Source organism: Euleptes europaea, chromosome 1 (assembly GCF_029931775.1).
Source record: "Euleptes europaea isolate rEulEur1 chromosome 1, rEulEur1.hap1, whole genome shotgun sequence".
NCBI classification, from domain to species: Eukaryota; Metazoa; Chordata; class Lepidosauria; order Squamata; family Sphaerodactylidae; genus Euleptes; species Euleptes europaea.
Genome location: NC_079312.1, coordinates 9,123,574 through 9,145,915, shown reverse-complemented (window position 1 = coordinate 9,145,915; position 22,342 = coordinate 9,123,574). Strand labels below are relative to the sequence as shown.

At 44.1% G+C, this 22,342-nt stretch overlaps 1 protein-coding gene across 1 annotated transcript; it reads left to right on the top strand.

Moving 5' to 3' along the window:
• LOC130484812 (zinc finger protein 420-like) lies at nucleotides 1–22,342 on the top strand. Its single transcript, XM_056857966.1, has 4 exons — nucleotides 1–121; nucleotides 20,538–20,638; nucleotides 20,891–21,252; nucleotides 21,421–22,342. Exons 1-4 carry the CDS (start codon nucleotides 1–3, stop codon nucleotides 22,340–22,342), a joined length of 1,506 nt encoding a protein of 501 aa, XP_056713944.1.

Below are 22,342 nucleotides of genomic sequence, written 5' to 3'. Positions count from 1 at the left end.
ATGTCCTTTGAGGAGGTGGCTGTGTATTTCACCCAGGGGGAGTGGCCCCTGCTGCGCCCAGACCAAAGAGTTCTGTACAAGGAAGTCATGCTGGAGAGTTTTGGGAACATGGCCTCACTGGGTAAGGATCTTTTTGTCCTGGGCTGTCTCCTTGCTGTGAGGGGTGACGGTAAGGAAGTCCCTGTTGGGCCAATGGCTGATCTCTGCCACTTCCCATGACCCTTCCTCTGATGTGGGAGGGGTCTGGGCTCTTCTAGCAGAGAGCGAGAGCCCATGCTTGGCAGTCCTGCGCTTTGACCAACATGAGAGGACATCAGAAGAGGTGCCAAGGAATACCTAGTCTGGAGAAGGTGAGGCGGCCTAAGCAGGGGCTTCCCTCCAGTCTGGGCCTTGCCTCACCTGGGCTGAGAGGTAGCTGTGGTGGGAACTCTGCTGGATTCCTTGCCACTGCCTTCATTCTCAGCTGACGTTTCCATCTTGTCTTCACAGGGAACAGGCACAGAATTGCCAGTGCCAGATATAGGATTATTTATTCCATCCTTTACCCTACCCCTATTACTTTCCTGCTGTGTGTTTCTGGGGGATACAGTTAAGATGGCTTGGAACTGCAGAATTTATGAGAGTACAGAAAGGTGATTATATTTTTTTCGTGATAAACAGAGCCCCAGATTACTAAACCTGACCTCATATCCTGGCTGGAAGAGGACGCAGAGCTGTTTCCCCTGATCTCTGAAGAGGATGAGAGATTGGCAGGTAGCTGCTTAGAGACCTCTCTTGTGACTTTGTGTTTCTTGCGTTTCCAAGTGGAGGTGGATCTCTGTGGCCTTCAAAGTATTGTCGAAGGCTTTCACGGTCAGAGTTCATTGGTTCTTGTAGGTTATCTGGGCTGTGTAACTGTGGTCTTGGTATTTTCTTTCCTGATGTTTCGCCAGCATCTGTGGCAGGCATCTTCAGAGGAGTAACACTGACAGACAGTGTTAAGTGTGTAGGGAGAGTAATATATAGTCCAAAAGGGGTTGGGTTTGAACTGAATCATTGTCCTGCAAAAAGTATCAAAGGTAATGTGCTAATCATTGTCCTGTAAGCATCAAGATAATGTGCTAATGAGGATGTGGTATGTTAATATGGAACCATTGTGTCCTGAAGTGATCTGTTAATGTATGAAATCCAAAGCTAATCTGCATGGCTATTGTTGACCGTAGTCTTTGTTAGTCTGGAGGTTTTCAGGACAGAAAGCCAAGCCTTATTCATTCTTAAACTCTCTTCTTTTCTGTTAAAGTTGTGCTGATGTTTATGAATTTCAATGGTTTCTCTGTGCAATCTGACAAAATAGTTGGTAGAATTGTCCAGTCTTTCAGTGTCTTGGAATAAGACCCTGTGTCCTGTTTGTGTCAGTCCATGTTCAGCCACTGCTGATTTCTCAGGTTGGCCAAGTCTGCAGTATCTTTCATGTTCCTTTTATCCTTGTTTGTATGCTGCGTTTTGTTGTCCCGATGTAAACCTCTCCACAGCTGCAAGGTATACGATATACTCCCGCAGAGGTGAGGGGGTCTCTTTTGTCTTTTGCTGATCGTAGCATTTGTTGTATTTTCTTGGTGGGTTTAAACACTGTTTGTAGGTTATGTTTTTTCAAAAAGTTTCTCCCTCTTATCAGTGACTCCTTTAATAAATGGCAAGAATATCTTTCCTATGGGAGACTGTTTTTCCTGAGTTTTCTGATTTTTGTTTGGTTTAATGGCCCTTCTGATTTCATTCTTGGAATAGCCATTTGCTAGCAGTGCATGATTTAGATGAGTAGTTTCTTCCTTGAGAAACTGTGGTTCACAGATCCGTCTTGCACGGTCCATTAATGCCTGTAAGGGTCCTGTATTTGGACTGTGCCACCCAACTTTTGTTGTAAATTTTCTCTCAGAAGAGGAACAAAATAACCTGGTTTTTTTGTGGTCTCTTCTAGTCATTGTTAAATATGATTCTGGTCCTGCAGAAGCATTCCCTTTTCATTTGCATCTAGCTTTGAATAAAGAATGGTATTGCTACCTGAGCCTGAGATTGCAATAGGGGAAATGTTCATTTTTAGCTTTAGCAGCCTGCTCTTTTCATGCTCTTTTCCTTCTTGTGGTGGTGCTTTTGTGTAGCGGATACTAATTGTGATGGTGGTGGTTGGAGTTTTTGTGTAAGTAGCGATCTGTGTGAGTTAGTTTCCGTTAGACCTTGTGACCTAACTGAAAGTTTGTTTTACGGATGACAAGGGTATCAAGAAATGTGAGTTTACCCTCAATTTCCTTTTCCATGGTAAACTGAATGTTTGGATGGATATTATTAAGATGGTTTAGAAAGTCCATTAATTTTTCTTCACCATGGCTCCAAATAATAAATGTATCATCTACGAACCTGAACCAGACTGTAGGTTTGTAAGGTACTGATTCTAATGCTGTCTTTTCAAAATATTCCATGTAAAAGTTTGCTATTACTGGACTGAGTGGACTTCCCATAGCTACTCCATCAATCTATTCATAAAATTCTTTACCCCATAGGAATATTTTAACCTACAAGAACCAATGAACTCTGTGGCCTTGTTTATCCTCGCAGTTTCCAAAAAACCTCAGTTGCATTGTGGATCCTGAAATGGTGCCTATACACCTTCCACCTTCCACTTATGAAAATAGTCCTGATCCTTCTACCAAGTCACATCGCTTCAGCCAAGTTTAGTCTAGTATTGGCCACTCTGAGGGGAGGGTGTTACCTAGCCCTGTTTCTCTTGAGATCTGGACATGCCAGACCTGATCCTGCAAAGCAGGTGTGTGGTGAAGACAAGCTGCTGTCTTGCTCTCCTTTTTCCTTTTCCCGCCAGCACAACAGGTAAAATCAGCCCTTCTCACTCTGGTGACAAAACCTGAGGCCAACATCATGGGGTGGGTGGGTGGTGGTTCCTTTATCATGCCGAATAGCCAAGGCAGGTGAGTAAGGAAAAGTGCGGACTCTCCTAAACAAAATATTGTCGAAGGCTTTCACAGTCAGAGTTCATCAGTTCTTGTAGGTTATCCGGGCTGTGTCTTGGTATTTTCTTTCCTGACGTTTCGCCAGCAGCTGTGGCAGGCATCTTCAGGAAAGAAAATACCAAGACCACGGTCACACAGCCCGTCTTTTAAATAACTTTGACTACAAGGTACAAACTCAGGGCACTATGACAGGTCTAGGGGCCCTCAGCAAAATAAGCAAAAGAGAAGTTCCTATGTTCCGAAGTCTTTAGAGGCAGTTTGCCAGGGAAGCTATCAGGGAACTGCAGGGAATAATCTGAACCACTTCAGCAATGGATCACAGCAGCGTGGCCGGTGTGGGAGCTGAGGCAGTGACCTGAAATGTTTCTGGCATGTTTGTATTCTTACCTGAGGGTAACAGTAATTACACTCGCAGCAAGTGTGAGTTGGTAGCCCTGCTGGAGGAGAAGATACAGGGACTCGAGGCACTCTTGTCCACACTGCATTTTATGGAGGAAGGGGAAGAATTAATGGACAGAGTGCATGAAGCACTCTTTAGGGGGCAACAAGAGGAGGAGAGAAAGGTAACAAATGGAGGTGCAACCAACACAGGAGGAGGGTGCATGGAAGAATGTGACCCACGGGAGCAGGAAAATCAGGAGTGATTCTGAACCTCTTTTGATCAGAAATGGGTTCTAGGATCTCCCCATACATATTGATTCTGGACCACTGGAACAAGGCCTATCCCCTCCAGCCTCCCCAAAGCTTGAAAGCAATTTTTCAGGCTCCTGTGAATGAGGGCACTCAAGCTTCTGCTCCCCAATTTAGGAAGGGGCATGTTCTGGTAACTGGGGATTCCCTGCTGAGAGGGGTAGAGTCTAAAGTGTGCTGACCGGAGTTACCGTCTTAAGAGGTATTCTGTCTACCAGGTACATGCATCCAGGATGTGACGGAAAGGGTAGGAAGACTCATCAAGCCCACAGGTTATTCTTTCTTGCTCATTCATATGGGTACTATTGATATTGCCTGGCACAACCTAGAATGTATTAAAGAAGACTATGCCACTCTGGGAAAGAAGGTAAAGAACCTGGGGGCACAGGTTGTGTTTTCAGCAGTTCTTCCTGTCGATGGTCGTAGCTTAGGAAGTGAAAGAAGAATATGTGTGTGTGTGTGTGTGTGTGTGTGCTTCCAACTCATGGCGACCCTATGAATGAAAGCCCTCCAATTTGTCCTATCTTTGACGGCCTTGCTCAGATATTACAAGATCTGAGAAAGAAGAATACTACGAATTAATGACTGGCTGCGTAGGTTGTGTCATCAAGAAAGGTTTGGATTTATGAACCACGGCTGATGCTTTTGAGATGAAGCTCTTCTGTCGGGAGATATTTTGCACCTCACGAGGGTAGGAAAAAATGTGTTTGGTGAGAGCCTTGCAAACCTGATAAGGAGGGCTTTAAATTAAATCCTATGAGGGAGCGAGACAAAAACTTAAAGCCTAGAATGATGGCAATAACTGGTGATGAGAACAATAAAGATTTGTGGGGAGCGGCACGTATGTGAGGAAACATCAACTTGCAGGTAAGAACAGAAACAAAAACCTCAGGGCACATAAACCATGGATTCTGATGTCTATTCTAATGCGCAGAGTATGGGAAACAAGCAGGAGGAACTGGAAGCCCTAATACAGGAAGGGGATTTTGACCTAATAGGCATTACTGAAACTTGGTGGGGTGATACTCACGACTGGAATATTAGGATTGAGGGGTACAGCTTCTTTAAAAGGGATAGACGGATAAGAAAGGGGGGAGTAGTAGCATTATTTGTTAAGGATGTGTATGCTTGTGAAGAAACATATGAATCTGAGCATGGAATTTCAGTTGAATGTCTGGGTAAAAATAAAAGAAAAAAGAAATAATTGTGATATTATGGTGGGCGTTTGCTATCAACCACGAAACCAGGCAGAGTATTTGGATGAGACACTCCTAGACCAGATAACAAAGTTCTCAAAGAGATAGGACACAGTGGTCATGGGAGATTTCAGTTACCCGGATATCCAACTCTGCTAAAAATGCAAGATCCAATAAATTCCTGACTTGTCTTGCTGACAACTTCATTTTCCAGAAAGTGGAGAGGAAAACAAGGGGGGGTCTGCTATTTTGGACTTAATTCTCACCAACAGGAAAGAACTGGTTGATGAGGTTAAAATAGTAGGCACCCTGGGTAGTAGTGACCATGTCCTCGAGAATTGCAGCCTAGGAATTGCTTTGGGGTAGTGCATAAATACCTAGTTTCTTTAAATGAAACAAAGTCCTCAGGGCCAGATGAATTGCATTCAAGTGCCTTTGAATGCAATTCATCTGGCCCTGAGGACTTTGTTTCATTTACAACTTGCAGATGTAATTTCTGAGCCTCTGTCCATAATTTTTGAGAATTCTTGGAGAATAGGGGAGGTGCCAGAAGACCGGAGGCAGGCAAATGTTGTCCCCATTTTCAAGAAGGGGAAAAGGGAGGATCCGGGTAACTACCGACCCATCAGTTTGATGTCTATACCTGGAAACGTTTTCGAACAAATTATCAAATGGTCAGTCCTTGAGCATTTTGAAAAGATGGATCTGATGACTAAGAGCCAACACGGGTTTCTCAAGAACAAGTCATGTCAGACTAATCTTATCTCCTTTTTTGAGAAAGTTACTACCTTGCTGGATCAGGGGAATGTAGTAGTCATAGTTTGTCTTGATTTCAGTAAGGCATTTGATATGGTTCCTCATAATATTCCTGTTGGCAAATTGGGAAAATGTGGTTTAGATCCTATTTTGATCGTATTACTGGTTGTCAGATTGCACCCAAAGAGTGCTTGTTAATGTTTCCTCATCCACTTGGAGAGGAGAGACTAGTGGAGTGCCTCAGGGATCTGTCCTGGGCCCTGTGTTCAACCTCTTTATAAATGATTTGGATAAAGGAATAGAGGGGATACTTATTTAATTTGCAGATGATACTAAATTGGGAGGGGTAGCAAATATGGTAGAAGACAGAGCCAGGATACAGGATGATCTTGACAGGCGGGAGAATTGGACTAAAATTAATAAAATACAACAGAGATCAATGTAAAGTTCTGCATTTAGGTAGGAAAAATCAAATGTATAACTATAGGATGGGGGAGACTTGTAGCAGTAGTGTGTGCAAAAAGGATCTAGGGGTCTTAGTAGACCAAACACTGAACATGAGTCAGCAGTATAATGCGGTAGCTAAAAAGACAAATTTGATCTTGGGCTGTATCAATAGAGGTATAGTGTCCAGATCACACAAAGTGATGGTATCACTTTGCTCTGCTCTGGTTAGACCTAGAGTATTGTGTTCAGTTTTGGGCACCACAACTTAAGAAGGATGAAGAGAAGCTGGAACGTGACCAGAGGAGGGCAACAAAGATGGTGTGGGGTCTGGAGACCAAGTCCTATGAGGAAAGGTTGAAGGAGCTGGGTATGTTTAGCCTGGAGAGGAGAAGACCGAGAGGTGATATGATAACTATCTTCAAATACTTGAAGGGCTGTCGTATAGAGGATGGTGCCAAGTTGTTTTCTGTTGCCCCAGAAGGTCAGAACAGAACCAACGGGTTGAAATTAAAAGAGCTTCCGTCTAAACATTAGGAAGAACTTTCTAACAGTTAGAGCAGTTCCTCAGAGGAACAGACTTCCTCTGGAGATGGTGAGCTGTCCTTCCCTGGAAGTTTTTAAGCAGAGGCTTGATGGCTATCTGTCAGCAATGCTGATTCTATGACCTTGGGCAGATCATGAGAGGGAGGGCATTTTGGCCATCTTTGGCAAGGGGTAGGGGTCACTGGGTGTGTGTAGGGGGCAGGTAATTGTGCATTTCCTACATTGTGCAGGGGGTTGGACTGGATGACCCTGATGGTCCCTTCCAACTCTACGATTCTATGAACTCAATTCTTACAGTCCAGGGCATATTTGGCCTTTGTTGGTTGCTTGGTTCCTCCCCACCCACCCGAGGAATACGTGTAAATGCCCTTAGCAGCCTTACCCTCTGTTATCCTTCACTGCAAACTGCGCACAGGAAAGTCAGCCCCAAAAGACCGATCTACAGCTGACCCCCAAACAGAGGCAAAGTTGCCCTATTCAGGTCCTTTTCCACATGGACTCCAGGGGCCTTCGCCAATTTGGGTTCCAGGTCCTGGGGCTCTAGCCCACCAACCCGCCCATCAAGAGGTGTTGTCACACTTCCGTTTCCGCCGCCGACCACCGCGGCAGCACGAACCTTGCACCCCGATTAAAGCGGCGCGGGAGGGAGGGAAACCCCCCCCCCGATCGATTGCCGCAGCTCCCCTTGGAGGAGAGGGGATGCTCAACGGGCGGTCGGCTCGCGGCTTGCCCTAGACGCGCCCGCTGCCTTGGAAGTGGCGGCGAGCGCCCGGGCGGGCTAGCGGAGAAGCCGGCGCCATTGTTTTTCTGGAGATCGGGAAGGCGGCGCAGAGGCACGGAACAATCTTAAATATAAATATAAATATAAATATAAATATAAATATATATATATATATATATATATATATATATATATATATATATATATATATATATATATATATATATATATATATATATATATATATAAAATGGGTTACCACTAGTTAAAAATCAATGAAAATATTATCATGGAATGTTAATGGTTTGAATTATCCAAATAAGAGGAGGAAAATATTTTATCATCTACAGAAATTTAAAGCTAACATTTTTTGTCTACAGTAGACACATATTTTAACAAAGGAGGTCACAAGGTTAGAACAAAACAAATTGGGTAAACTATTTACTTCATGCAATGAAAAGAAAAAAATCAATGGAATAGCTATGTACATTCCTTTAATATTTGAACCGAGGATGTTGTATAAAGATACAGAAGGAAGGATTTTGATGGTAGAGGTTTTGTGTGGTTACCAAAAAATAATATTAGTTGGTATATATGCACTTAATAACAATCAGAAACTATTTTATATGGATCTAACATCAATATTGGCTGAACATGCTACTGAAAATATGATATGGATGGGTGATTTTAATGGAGTAACAGAACCTCGTTTAGATAGATCAATGAAGAAAAAACAGGGGAAATCTGAAGGTAAAATACCTGGTATTTTTGATCATCTAACAGATCAATGGGAAATGTTTGATGCATGGAGAATGAAAAATGGTAATAAAAGGGGGTATACTTTTTATTCCTCAAGACATAGTTCCCATTCGAGAATAGATATGCTATGGCTATCTAAAGATATTACAGGTAAATTAGATGATCTCGAAATCTTACCGAAAGTTTTATCAGATCACAATGCACTGTTGTTACAATTGAATTTGGGAACTAAGAGAAATAAGTCTTGGTATATTAATGAATACTTACTAAAAAACAAGAAGATAGCAGATAAAATAAAATTAGAAATACAATATTATTTTCAGAAAAATGCAGATAACGGAACTTCTGAAGATGTTGTTTGGGATGCGGGGAAAGCAGTGATTAGAGGCATTTTAATACAACAAAATTCGAGGTGGTATAGAGAGAGACAGTGGAAAAAGAAAAAAATACTGGAGGAAATTAAACAGGCAGAAATACAATTAAGAAAAGTACAAACTAAATTACTTAAACAGGAACAGACTGATAAAATAAAAAATTTGCAACAACAATATGAGATCTTATTAACTATGGATATAGAAAGAAAAATATTATATAATAGGCAAAGATTTTTTGAACACTCAAATAAACCAGGTAAAATGTTAGCATGGCAACTTAAACGTAAAGAGAGGAGAACACCAATACTGAAAATAAGGAAGGATGGTAAAGTTTTATTAGATAAACAAAAAATTACAGAAACTTTTATAGATTATTATTCTAATCTTTATACACAAGGAATAGTTTCAGAAAAAGAAATAGAAAAATATTTAACACAATTTGAATGGGATAAAATATCACAGGAACATAAAGAGTTGCTAGATGCTGAAATAACATTAGAGGAATTAAAATTAGTAATAAATAAAAGTAAATTAAATAAAGCACCAGGAGAAGATGGATTCACAGCTCTTTATTACAAAACTTTTGTGGATCAACTTTCACCATATTTATTGAGAGTGATGAATAACTGTATACAGGGAGGACCCATTCCAAATACCTGGAAAAAAGCAAACATAGTTTTAATTCCTAAACTAAATTCTGATTTAATGGAAGTTAAAAACTATAGGCCAATATCACTATTAAATAATGACTATAAACTGTTTGTAATGATTTTAGCAAACAGATTGAAGAAAGTACTAAATATTATTATACATGAAGATCAAGCAGGATTCCTTCCAGGGAGGTTGGTTAGTGAAAATGTTAGAGTAGTGTTAGATCTTTTAGAATATGCAGAATTTGATACTACATCTTTTGCAATGATATTCTTAGATGCAGAAAAAGCGTTTGACAATGTAAATTGGAAATTTATGAGGAAAGTGTTAGAATATATGGGTTTTGGTGAAAAATTTCAAAAGGTTATTAGAAATATTTACACTTGTCAAACTGCCAGGCTATTAATTAATGGGGAATTATCCTCACAATTTGAAATACAAAAGGGCACCAGACAAGGTTTCCCTCTTTCACCTTTGCTGTTTATTATTGTATTAGAAGTTTTGATGGGAAATTTAAAAATAATGTAGAGATTGTAGGTTATAAAATAGGGAGAAATCATTATAAGGTTAAGGCATATGCAGATGATTTAGTGTGTTTTTTAATTGATCCTATTATTCAGATTGTTGAATGGAGTAAGATGATTGAGGTTTATGGAAAGCTTGCAGGTTTTAAAATAAATAAAAATAAAACCAAAATATTGGTTAAAAATATCACACCCTTGCAGCAGCAAGAATTAGCGGGAATTACAGGTTTTGCTATAGAGCATAAAGTAAAATATTTGGGAATATGGTTAACTTCTAATAATTTTAATTTATTTAAAAATAATTATGATAAAATATGGCAGCAAATAAATATAGATTTGAAAAATTGGGGGAAAATACCCCTATCGTTGTGGGGTAGAATATCGGTAATCAAAATGATGGTATTACCCAAGATGCTTTTTTTATTTCAAAACTTACCGATCATTAAAGGATTTAAAATTTTAAAAATTTGGAAAAAGGATATTTTAAAATTTTTGTGGGGAAAAGGAAAACAGAATAGCGTATAAAAATTTGATTCAATTAAGAGAAACAGGAGGACTAGGACTACCAGATTTGCAACAATATTATGAGGCTTCCTGTTTTCTCTGGTTAAAAACTTGGATTAAGTTAGAAAACTATCGATTATTAGAGTTAGAAGGGTATAATCTTCGTTATGGTTGGCATGCATATCTATGGTACGAAAAGGAAAAGATAAATAGGGATTTTAAAATCCATATTGTTAGAGCTGGGTTATTCCAAATTTGGATAAAATACAAGAAGATTTTAGAAAATAGGACTCCGGGATGGATTAACCCAACAGAAGCTTATATGAAGAAGGGAATACAGTTAAACTTAGATATAGAGATGTATAGGAACATTATTGAGTGGAAAGAGAGTAAATGGGTTTTAAAAAGTAGGGAAGAATTAAACATAAAAGACTGGTTTGTATATTATAAATTACAAGATATTTTTAATAAAGATAATCAACTTGGATTTAATAAAAATAAATCCGAGTTAGAAAAAATATTAGATAAAGGGAATAAGGGAATGATTGGTAGGATATATAAATTATTGATTACAACTAATTTAGAACAAGAAAGAATTAAACCAGTCATGATTAAATGGATGCAGGATTTAGAATATAGACTTGGATAAATGGGAAAATTTATGGAAGAGGGAATTTAAATTTATAATAACTAATGAATTTAGAGAAAATCTGTACAAAATGTTTTACAGATGGTATATATCCCCAATTATGGTATCTAAGATGAATAGTCAGGATAAAAGAATATGTTGGAAATGTGGAAAAGAAAGAGGAACCTATATGCATGTCTGGTGGACGTGTAAAAAAATTAAAAACTTTTGGGAAAAAATAGTGAAAGAAACAAATAATTTGATTAATGGTAAAGTGAAAAGGAAACCATCATTTTGTCTGCTGGGAATCCCTCCAAATAATATTTATGACCGGGATAGGATTATTTGCCAATATAGTTTTGCTGCTGCGAGAATTGTGATAGCTAAAGTTTGGAAACAAACAAATAAACCCTCAATTATAGACTGGAGAGAGAAATTATGGTTATATATGAGGATAGCCAGACTAACGGAATTTTTGCACGGAAATGATATGGAAGAGTTTAAACAAACATGGTCTAAGGCCTTCTCACATTGGGATAAGATGGCAAAAATGGATTTTACTATGTTATTTAGTGAGTTATAGAAAATATTGTTCTAAGTAAAATTAAATTTTAGACAATTAATAAATAAAACTACCAGACACTTCTTCGAAAGTCTGGTGATGGGTCACTTCTTTGGTGGGTGGGGGAGAAAGGGTATTTTTGAATATTTTGATTGATAATTGTACTGAATATTGATGTTGTATAAATACCCTTTTATACTTCTCTTTTTTCTTTTTTTAGTAATGTATTTCTCTTTTTTGTTTTTGTGGTTTTTTTGCTTTTTTATATTGCTTTTTTATATTGTATTTGTTTGTTAAAAAAACTCAATAAAAAAAGAGGTGTTGTCACATCCAAGAGCTGGCATGTTTTCCCTTTTGGTTGTAAATGGTGCTCTCTTTCCGGAGAAGAGCACCTTTCCCACATTCCCCCTGTCACGGAAACACCAGTGGGTTTGTCCATCACCGTCACATTATCTCTTGCTCCTCTGTCTGCCATCCACAACAAAGAGCCTTACTGGAGAGATGTGACTCAAAGCAACTCCAGACAGCTCTCAATTTAATGTATTCTACCACCCCTCCCAACACAGAGCAGTGTTGTAAGTGATTCTGAAGGGTCTGGTGCATACAGTGGCACAATATAAAATGCAGTGGCATCTCTTTCCCGAAATCTAAAACATACCTCTGTGATGTTTAATTAAAATAACTTACAGTGAGGGGGAAAAGTATTTGATCCCCTGCTGAATTTCCCCATTTGCCTCTGACGAAGAAATGACCAGTCCATAATTTTAATGGTAGGTCTATTGTAGCTGTGAGAGACAGAATAACAACAGGAAAAACCCCAGAAACCCAGAAGGCAAAAGTCAGAGATTGATGTGCATTATAATGAGTGAAATAAGTATTTGATCCCTTTGCAAAAGATGACTTAGTACTTGGCAAAACCCTTGTTGGCAATTACAGAAGTCAGACGTTTCTTGTCGGTGGCCACCAGGTTTGCATACATCTCAGGAGGTATTTTGTCCCACTCCTCTTTGCAGATCCTCTCCAAGTCAGTAAGATTTCGAGGCTGATGTGTAGCTACTCGAACCTTCAGCTCCCTCCACAGATTTTCAGTGGGATTAAGGTCTAGAGACTGGCTAGGCCACTCCAGGACCTTAATGTGCTTCTTCTTGAGCCACTCCTTTGTTGCCTTGGCCATGTGTTTTTGGTCATTGTCATGCTGGAATATCCATTCTCGACCCATTTTCAATGCCCTGGCTGAGGGAAGGAGGTGCTCACCCAAGATTTGACGATACATGGTCCTGTCCATCATCCCTTCAATGCGGTGAAGGTGTCCTGTCCCCTTAGCAGAAAAACACCCCCAAAGCATAATATGTCCCCCTCCATGTTGGACGATGGGGATGGTGTTCTTGGGGTCGTAGGCAGCATTCCTCCTCCTCCAAACACGGCGAGTTGAGTTGATGCCAAAGAGCTCGATTTTGGTCTCATCTGACCACAACACTTTCACCCAGTTCTCCTCTGGGTCATTCAGATGTGCATTGGCAAACTGCAGACGGGCCTGTACATGTGCTGTCTTGAGCAAGGGGACCTCTGCAAGATCTCAGTCCTTCACGGCATAGTGTGTTACCTACTGTTTTCATGGTGACTATGGTCCCAGCTGCCCTGAGATCATTGACACGTTCCCCCCGTGTAGTTCTGGGCTGCTTCATCACCGTTCTCATGATCATTGCAACTCCACGAGATGAGATCTTGCATGGAGCCCCAGACCGAGGGAGGTTGACAGTTATTTTGTGTTTCTTCCATTTGCGAATTATTGCACCAACTGTTGTCACCTTCTCACCAAGCTGCTTGGCAATAGTCTTGTAGCCCAGTCCAGCCTTGTGCAGGTCTACAATCTTGTCCCTGACATCCTTGGACAGCTCTTTGGTCTTGGTCATGGTGGCTAGTTTGGAATCTGATGGATTGATTGCTTCTGTCGACAGCAGAACCCTAACCCTAATCTGGCTGGTTGATAGGGAATCAAATACTTATTTCACTCATTATAATGCACATCAATCACTGACTTTTGTCTTCTGGGTTTCTGGGGGTTTTCCTGTTGTTATTCTGTCTCTCACAGCTACAATAAACCTATCATTAAAATTATGGACTGGTCGTTTCCTTGTCAGAGGGCAAACGGGCAAATTTAGCAGAGGATCAAATACTTTTCCCCCCTCATTGTACTTGTTTCCAGCTTATTGTTCCCATCAAATTACCACTTTTTCTATCTGTCTGGCCACCTCTCTTCAGACGCTTTGCCATATATGTTAAAGCATGACTGGCTGTCCCTCTCTTAAAGGGTTACCTAGTTTCTCCACAACCTCGCCAAAACTCCTCTACCCTGTATATTCACCCAGGCAGGAAAAGAGAAACTTAAAACCGTTGGAACACATTCCCTCTCTTTTGTGCTCTTGCTGTGATTATTACTCAGTGGCTACTCTGCCAAATTTTCTTGGAATTTGGAAAGAACAAATGGGAACCTGCAGGAAACTTGCAGAGATGGTGCATCCCTTTCCTCCCTCTTCCCCCCCACCCTTGAAGTTCTCCCCCCAGACCTTCCACCCATGAAGCTCTCTCCAAGGTCCCTCCACCCTTGAAGCAATTATAAAATCTTTGCAACATTTGCAAAGGCACATGAACACAAGCTCCATGCATGGAAGGAAGGCAAAGCATAGGGAAGGGAAGTCCATTCACCGGTTCCTAACAGCAGGTTTGGTCTCCGAGGCTGAGCTGGGTTTGCAGGGCAAGGTTGGAGGTGGATGGGAGGGCTGGAACAGCAGTGATGTTTTGGGGGGGAGGGGGGGAGGCTGGGCCAATCTGCAGCTGGGGGTGCTGTGCAGGGATGTGCAAATCAATAAACTTTTGTTGACTGAAATCATGTCTCCAGCAGTGGTTGTGACAGCAGCACCCTTGCCAAGATGTCAGGCCTGTATCTCAGTTGATGTGTTTACTTTCGCTTTCCCACTGACTAGACTCAAGGACTGTTATGCATACCGAACTCTGTTTGAAGCTCTGGGAACTCAGAAGCTATGGGAACCCAGCTCTGTTTGTGATTTGTAATCTCTGCCTTTTCCTATGCTTTTATATTATCAAGCTCAAGCCAGCTAGCCTCATTGCTGTCGCCTTCTTCTATGCTCTGTTAACCTATTTGACCAGTAAAAACCAGCTTCTTTGGACCTGACTGTCTCTGATGTGGTTTGTGGTTCGATTGGGCCAAGGGCTTACATTGCGACAGCAATCCCATCTTCTTTCTTCTGTCAGGCTGGAGCCCCGGAGGGTTCGCCTGCCACTCGGATGGGAGCGAGGAGAGCGCTCTCCGAGTGATTCGACCGTGGCTGGAGCCCCGTGAGGTTCGCCCCAGGCCCGGTGGGTTTGATCCCCGAGTAACGGGTTCCGGCTAAGGACCCTGGAAGGCTTCCAGTCGTTCCTTCCGTTGGGAACATCGTCTGTCGATCCCGACCTCGTACCGGACGTTGTAGCTGAGCTACTTAGGACTAGCACGGAGGTTAGTCGCTTAAATGGACTGGTACAGACCCAGTGGCGATCTCTAGCGAGAACCCCCTGAATGTCCGACGCTGAGGATGCCAATGCCTGCCTAGACCTCCAAGCCTTCGATCGGTTGGTGGATGATGCCCGACTGGCGGCTGAGGATTTACAAATACTAACTGATTTGTTGGATAAACTTATTGCTCGTGAGACTCACTCAACCCTATCCACGGTTCCAATTCGTCCTGCCGTCTTGGCGACGGGAGCCATGGCAGGAGCCGCGCCGGAAGGTGTTTCTCTGGTGCCAAATGCAGCTGACTGTCAAGCAGAGGCGAAACGGATCGCTATCCAAACGGCGCTACTATTTGTGGAACTAACGAAGGATACCACGGTAGCCACTCTGTCACAATTGTTGACCCCAACTTTCGGGACTGGTGTACCCGCGCTAGCGGTCCAGATTCAACTGCTGCTGGGCGGGGAGTCTGAACCCCTCCTCGCCCTCTTGGAAAAGGAACTTCTACCGCTTGTTACTACAGCTGCTGCCCTGAAACTCGAGGCCGCCCAAGCTCTCGCGGACAGAGAAGCAGCTGCGGCGGCTGAGGTGGCGGCCAAAGCTCAGGCAGAACCGGAAAAGGAGCAGCAGTTGGCTGCGGAATGCAGAGGCACCGCAGACACCCGCAGTGCAGCGCCGGGACGACCCACACCCTCTGCACTTCACGTTGAGGAATCAACCAACCTTTCTGCACTAAACTACCCCGCAGGGTCCCGGATTACAAGTGCCCCATTGGGGGACAACTCTCCTTCTTCCGACGAGGATAATCAATGGACTTCTCCAGCTCTGAACCTGGAAACCCCTCTTGACCTGTCAAAAAACGGATTCGGTCTGTGGTGAGTGGAGCGTCTCCACAGACCCCTGCAGAATCTCCTGCTAAACCTAAAGCTCCCGTCAAGGTGAGTGAAGTGGAAACCACTGTTTATGTGGATGCAATGTTGCAGCACTACAAAGGGGGTCCCCAACTGCCTGTCAAGGCACTTATTGACTCTGGCTGCGGTCGCACTTTAATTAGTGAGGCCACGTTTGCAGCACTCAAAGTCAAGTCCGAGGCTTTACCAGCTCCCGTCCAATTCGCCCAGATGGATGGGAGCCATTTTAAGGGGGGCCCAGTTGATCATCGCACACGGGGAGTAGCGATGGGTATTGGTTCTCATTGGGAACAAATAGACTTTACCATAGCCCCCATCCGATTTGAAGTTGTCTTAGGGATTAATTGGCTTAAAGGTCATAGTCCCTATATAGACTGGGAAACTGACACTATCACCTTTGCCAATCCCAAGTGCGAACAGCACCGACAGGAAGTCACGGTGGTGCCTCCACCCGCTCCGGCGTTAACCTCCGATGCCTCATCGCCAACGCCTTTGCCCGAAGCATACCGAGACTTTGCAGATGTCTTTGACATTAAAGAATGCGATGCCTTGCCCCCCACCATACCACAGACTAAGAGCAAGATTTACCCCATGAGCGTTTCCGAACGCGCTGTATTACGTGACTTTTTGGAAAAAAACCTTGCTCGAGGGTTCATTCTGCAATCGAACGCTCCCAACTCAGCCCCTGCGTTCTTTGTCCGGAAAAAGGAGGGTGACCTGCGTTTATTCATTGACTTCCGGAAGCTTAATGCAGTTACCCAAGCCAACGCCTACCCCATACCGTTGATTTCAGATATTTTGGAAGCTTAATGCAGTTACCCAAGCCAACGCCTACCCCATACCGTTGATTTCAGATATTTTGGGACAATTGCAGGAAGGACGCGTGTTCTCCAAATTGGACTTAATGGAAGCTTATTATCGCGTCCGTATCCGTGAGGGGGACGAACCCCTCACCGCCTTCTGTAGCTGTTTTGGAATGTATAAATTTCTTGTGATGCCGTTCGGGTGAAAAGGGGCCCCGGGGGTCTTCATGCAACATATCAACGAAATCCTCCATGATTTATTGTACCGCGGCGTGGTAGTTTATTTGGATGACATCCTTATCTATTCAAAAACCATGGAGGAACATGTTGCTCTGGTCCGAGAAGTTTTGCAACGTCTACGTCATCACCAGCTCTATGCAAAGCTGTCTAAATGACAATTTCACCAAGAAAAGATAACCTTCTTGGGGTACATAATTTCCCATCGAGGTCTTAGCATAGACCCCGCCAAAGTCCAATCAGTACTTGACTGGACTCCACCCTCCACCCGCAAGCAAGTACAGCAATTTCTGGGCTTTGCTAATTTCTACAGCGGTTTCATTCCCAACTTCGCTCAAGTAGCGCTGCCAATCACTGACCTCCTGAAAACGAAGGGTAAAGGGGTTTCTGCAACGTTTCCCTCTGCCAAAATACTGTGAACTGATCAATGCCAATCTGCCTTTGTAGCCCTCAAACGGCTTTTCACTTCTGAACCTGTGCTGCAGCACCCAGATCCGAACCAAATGTTTATTGTACAGGTCAATGCTTCCGATGTAGCCATGGGGGGGGGGCTTCTCCAGAGAGGACCAGACGGCCTCCTTCACCCCTGTGCCTACTTCTCGAAGAAGTTTGCACATGCCCAATTGAACTGGCCCATTTGGAAAAGGAAGCATCTGCCGTTCACCATGCCCTTAATCTGTGGAGGCAATTCCTGGAGGGGTCCAGGGTCCCCTTTGAAGTCTGGACTGATCACAAAAATCTAGCTGCCCTCACGGGGACCCATAAGTTGTTCGCAAAACAACAGCATTGGGCGGACTTCTTTGCTCAATTCCATTTTGTTCTTAAACATGTACCCGGAAAACAAAACGTGCTTGCTGATGCCCTGTCCAGGCTACCCCAATACCCAGTAAAGCTTGATCGACCGACAAACTCGTTATTCACCCCGGCGCACAGGGAAGCCCTGCCCATGCTGGCCATACAGACCCGGTCCCAAACTCGACCCCAGACTGGAAGCCGCATAGTGGCTCCCTCGCCAGCTCCCCTTGTGCCGTCTGTACCCAGCGCCCCACAGCAACCAGTTTCTCCCCCCTTCCATTGCCACCAGCTCCTGATCCACCCTCTCCCGCGAAAGGAAGGGGGTGATCCTCTCCAACTCCTTTCTGGATTCCCTTCGGGCTCAGTGCTTAGCCGAACGCACTGCCCAGACCCTGCCCCAAGGTGTACTTGAACAAGGTGGTTGTTGGTACAAAGACTCGAAATTATACGTGCCTAAGATACTTCGAAGAAAAGTCCTACAATTGGCCCATGGGGCTAAAACTGCGGGACACTTCGGGTTCCTGAAAACCCTTCACTTGTTGCGCACAGTTTTGGTGGGAGGGAATGCGTTCTGATGTGGACTCCTTCGTTCGCAGCTGCCCTATTTGTGCCACAGTCAAACGGTCTCAAGGCAAGCCCCCTGGACTACTGCAACCGCTGGAAATTCCCAGCAAACCCTGGGAGGTGATTGCCATGGATTTCATGACGGATCTCCCCCTTAGCGGGGGCAAAACTGTACTATGGGTTGTAACTGACTTGTTTTCCAAACAGGTACATTTGGTTCCGTGTGCGGGTATTCCCTCCACCCCCAAGTTGGCCTGCCTCTTTGTGTCACATGTTTTCCGTCTGCATTCGTTCCCACGCAAGATAATTTGCGACCGCGGAAGTAGTTTCGTGGCTAAATTTTGGAAGGCGTTCCTCAAGTTGGTGGGGGTGGAGCAAGGGTTGTCAAGTGCTTACCATCCCCAGACGGATGGGCAAACTGAACGTGTTAATGCTGTACTGGAATGTTATTTACAATGTTATGTCAATTACCACCAAGATGACTGGGTAGAACTGTTGCCTTTTGCAGAATATGCTTACAATAATGCTGTCCATCAATCTACAGGGTTCAGCCCTTTCTATGCTGTGTACGGTCAGGACTTCGGTCCTATTGCCCCTGTACAGGTACCAGAGGAGGAGGGGGATCCCGATGTAGCCTCTTGGGCACATGCCCTCCGCACCACATGGCCCTGGCTGGTGAGCAACCTTGATAGAGCCAAGCGCAGGTATAAGGTGCAAGCTGATAAACATCGTTCCCCCAGCAAGGATTTCCAAGTTGGTGAACTGGTGTATCTTTCCACTAAAAACCTGCGGTCTACTCGACCTTGCCACAAACTCAGTGCCAAGTACATCGGACCGTATCCCATTGCCCGGATCATTAACCCTGTCACTGTGGAACTGACTCTCCCCAAAACCTTGAGACGTATCCACCTAGTCTTTCATGTCAGCCTTCTTAAACCTCATGTCGCCTCCTCGAAATGGCACCCAGAACCGCCTCCCGAGCAGCCCGTGATGGTGGGGGGGGGGGAGGAACATTTTGAAGTGTCAAAGATCCTAGATTCACGTATACGGCATGGTTCCCTGCAATACTTAATCCGCTGGAAGCACTTCCCCCCTGCCTACGATGAGTGGGTGCGTGCACAAGACGTCTCCGCCCCACACTTAGTGAACGCCTTTCACACCGCTTACCCGGACAAGCCGTCCCCCTTGCAAGATGGGAGGGGGCCTTAAGGGGGGCAGAATGTCAGGCCGGTATCTCAGTTGATATGTTTACTTTCGCTTTCCCACTGACTAGACTCAAGGACTGTTATGCATACCGAACTCCGTTTGAAGCTCTGGGAACTCAGAAGCTATGGGAACCCAGCTCTGTTTGTGATTTGTAATCTCTGCCTTTTCCTATGCTTTTATATTATCAAGCTCAAGCCAGCTAGCCTCATTGCTGTCGCCTTCTTCTATGCTCTGTTAACCTATTTGACCAGTAAAAACCAGCTTCTTTGGACCTGACTGACTCTGATGTGGTTTGTGGTTCGATTGGGCCAAGGGCTTACACAAGATGACAAACCTTCCTCTGGAGGGGCAGCTGTGCAGCCATGGCAGCTGGGAACTGGTGGTGGGCACATTAGGCTGAGCATTGTGGTGGCCGTGAGAGCACAGCACCCCCAAGCTGAGCCTCTGAACAGCTTGGTGAACCAAGGAGTGGTGGCCATCGTGCCTGCAAGGGACAGAGCCAGCTGCCGTGGGCCCAGCTGGGTCAGCGGGGCCAGGCAGTGCATCCAGGCACTGAGTGGCCTACTCTATCCCCCACTGGCGTGCCTGGGCCCAGAGCAGCTGCCTCCATGCCTCACTGGCTGACTGGGCCCAGCATGTGCAGCCACCGCACCAGCGAGGGATAGAGGCAACTGCTGTGGGCCCAACCAGGCTGGCAGGGGATGCAGGCGGTGAGCCCAAGCACAGAGTAGACTCCTCCATCGATGCACCCAGGCCCAGAGCAGCTGCCTCTGTCGTTCGATGTTGCAGCAGTATGACAGCGGCACTTCCCAGGCCTGGTCACAAAGTGCATTGTCTGCACATGTGCAGATGCATTTAAAAAGGGGGGAATTTAATCCCCCCATTTTAAAAAGCTTTCAGATTTTCTGTACACCTAGGGGGCCCTCCAAATCTGCAGAAACATCTGTTGAGGGTCAGTGTGCCCCCTATCTGCAGAGGAGGCATACTTCAGAATTAGCTATCTAGATTGAGCAAGCGGAGTGGAAAACTGTCTGCTGAATGCTTGAGCTTATACCCTGAACTTTCAAAGAGTGCAAACACAACAATTACCAGAAAATCCTGATACATTCTTAGGAAGTATCTTGTCCTCACAGCATGTTTCTGTTTTTTTCAGCAGGTGGTGTTTGGGAGTCAACAAAAGAAACATCTGAGCTTCCAGTCACGGAGAAGAAAGATGTATATTCAGATGTGAAAGAGAAAGATGAATATTGTGATGCAGTGAGGAGAGAGAAGGGAAAACACCGAGCTAAAGGGAGAAATAATTCCAGTGTTTTACAGGGGGGTGACTCTCTCCTGCAGAAAATATACCAAGGAGACAATAGGAATGAGCCCACTGCAAGTAAAGAAAATCTTCTGGAAAAATCAGATATTAATATTCACTGGAGCACCTATAACAGAAAGAAAAATGATAAAAGCCTGGAATGTGGAAAAAGGTTCTGGCTAAGTGGGAGACTAACTTCACATGAAAAGATTCACAAAGGGGAGAAACGGTATAAATGCCTGGAGTGTGGAAAATTTTTCCATAGGCATTCACAGCTTACATCCCATCAAAGAATCCACACAGGGGAGAAACCATATAAATGCCTGGAATGTGGGAAAAGCTTTGGTTGGAGTGGAAACCTTACTGTCCATCAAAGAATTCACACAGGTGATAAACCATATAAATGCCTGGAGTGTGGGAAAAGTTTCAGCAGCAGCAGAAGCCTTGCTGTCCATGAAAGAATTCACACAGGGGAGAAACCATATAAATGCCTGGAGTGTGGGAAAGGCTTCAGAGGGAGTGGAGACCTTACTGTCCATGAAAGAATTCACACAGGGGAGAAACCATATAAATGCCTGGAGTGTGGGAAGAGCTTCAGTGGGAGTGGAGGCCTTACTGTCCATCAAAGAAGTCACACAGGGGAGAAACCATATAAATGCCTGGAGTGTGGGAAAAGCTTCAGAGGGAGTGGAGACCTTACTGTCCATCAAAGAATTCACACAGGGGAGAAAAAATATACATGCCTGGAGTGTGGGAAAAACTTCAGGCGGAGTGACAGTCTTACTTCCCATCACAGAATTCACACAGGGGAGAAACCATATAAATGCCTGGAGTGTGGGAAAAGCTTCAGTGGGAGTGGAGTCCTTACTGTCCATCAAAGAATTCACACAGGGGAGAAACCATATAAATGCCTGGAGTGTGGGAAAAGCTTCAGTGCGAGTAGATGCCTTACTGTCCATCAAAGAATTCACACAGGGGAGAAACCATATAAATGCCTGGAGTGTGGGAAGAGCTTCAGTCAGGGTGGAGGCCTTACTGTCCATCAAAGAATTCACACAGGGGAGAAACCATATAAATGCCTGGAGTGTGGGAAAAGCTTCAGTAAGACTGTTCATCTTACCGTTCATCAAAGAAGTCACACAGGGGAGAAACCCTGTAAATGCCTGGAGTGTGGGAAAAGCTTCAGTAGGACTGTTCATCTTACTGTTCATCATAGAATTCACACAGGGGAGAAACCATATAAATGCCTGGAGTGTGGGAAAAGATTCAGTCGGAGTGGAGGCCTTACTGTCCATCAAAGAATTCACACAGGGGAGAAACCATATAAATGCCTGGAGTGTGGGAAAAGATTCAGTCGGAGTGGAGGCCTTACTGTCCATCAAAGAATTCACAAGGAGGACAAACCATATAAATGCATCGAGTGTGGGAAAAGATTCAGCAACAGTGGAGGCCTTACTGTCCATCAAAGAATTCACACAGGGGAGAAACCATATAAATGCCTGGAGTGTGGGAAAAGATTCAGTCAGAGTGGAGGCCTTACTGTCCATCAAAGAATTCACAAGGAGGACAAACCATATAAATGCCTGGAATGTGGAAAAGGTTTCAATCAGCATACATATTTTATTAACCATCAAAGAATTCACAAAGGGGAGAAACAATAG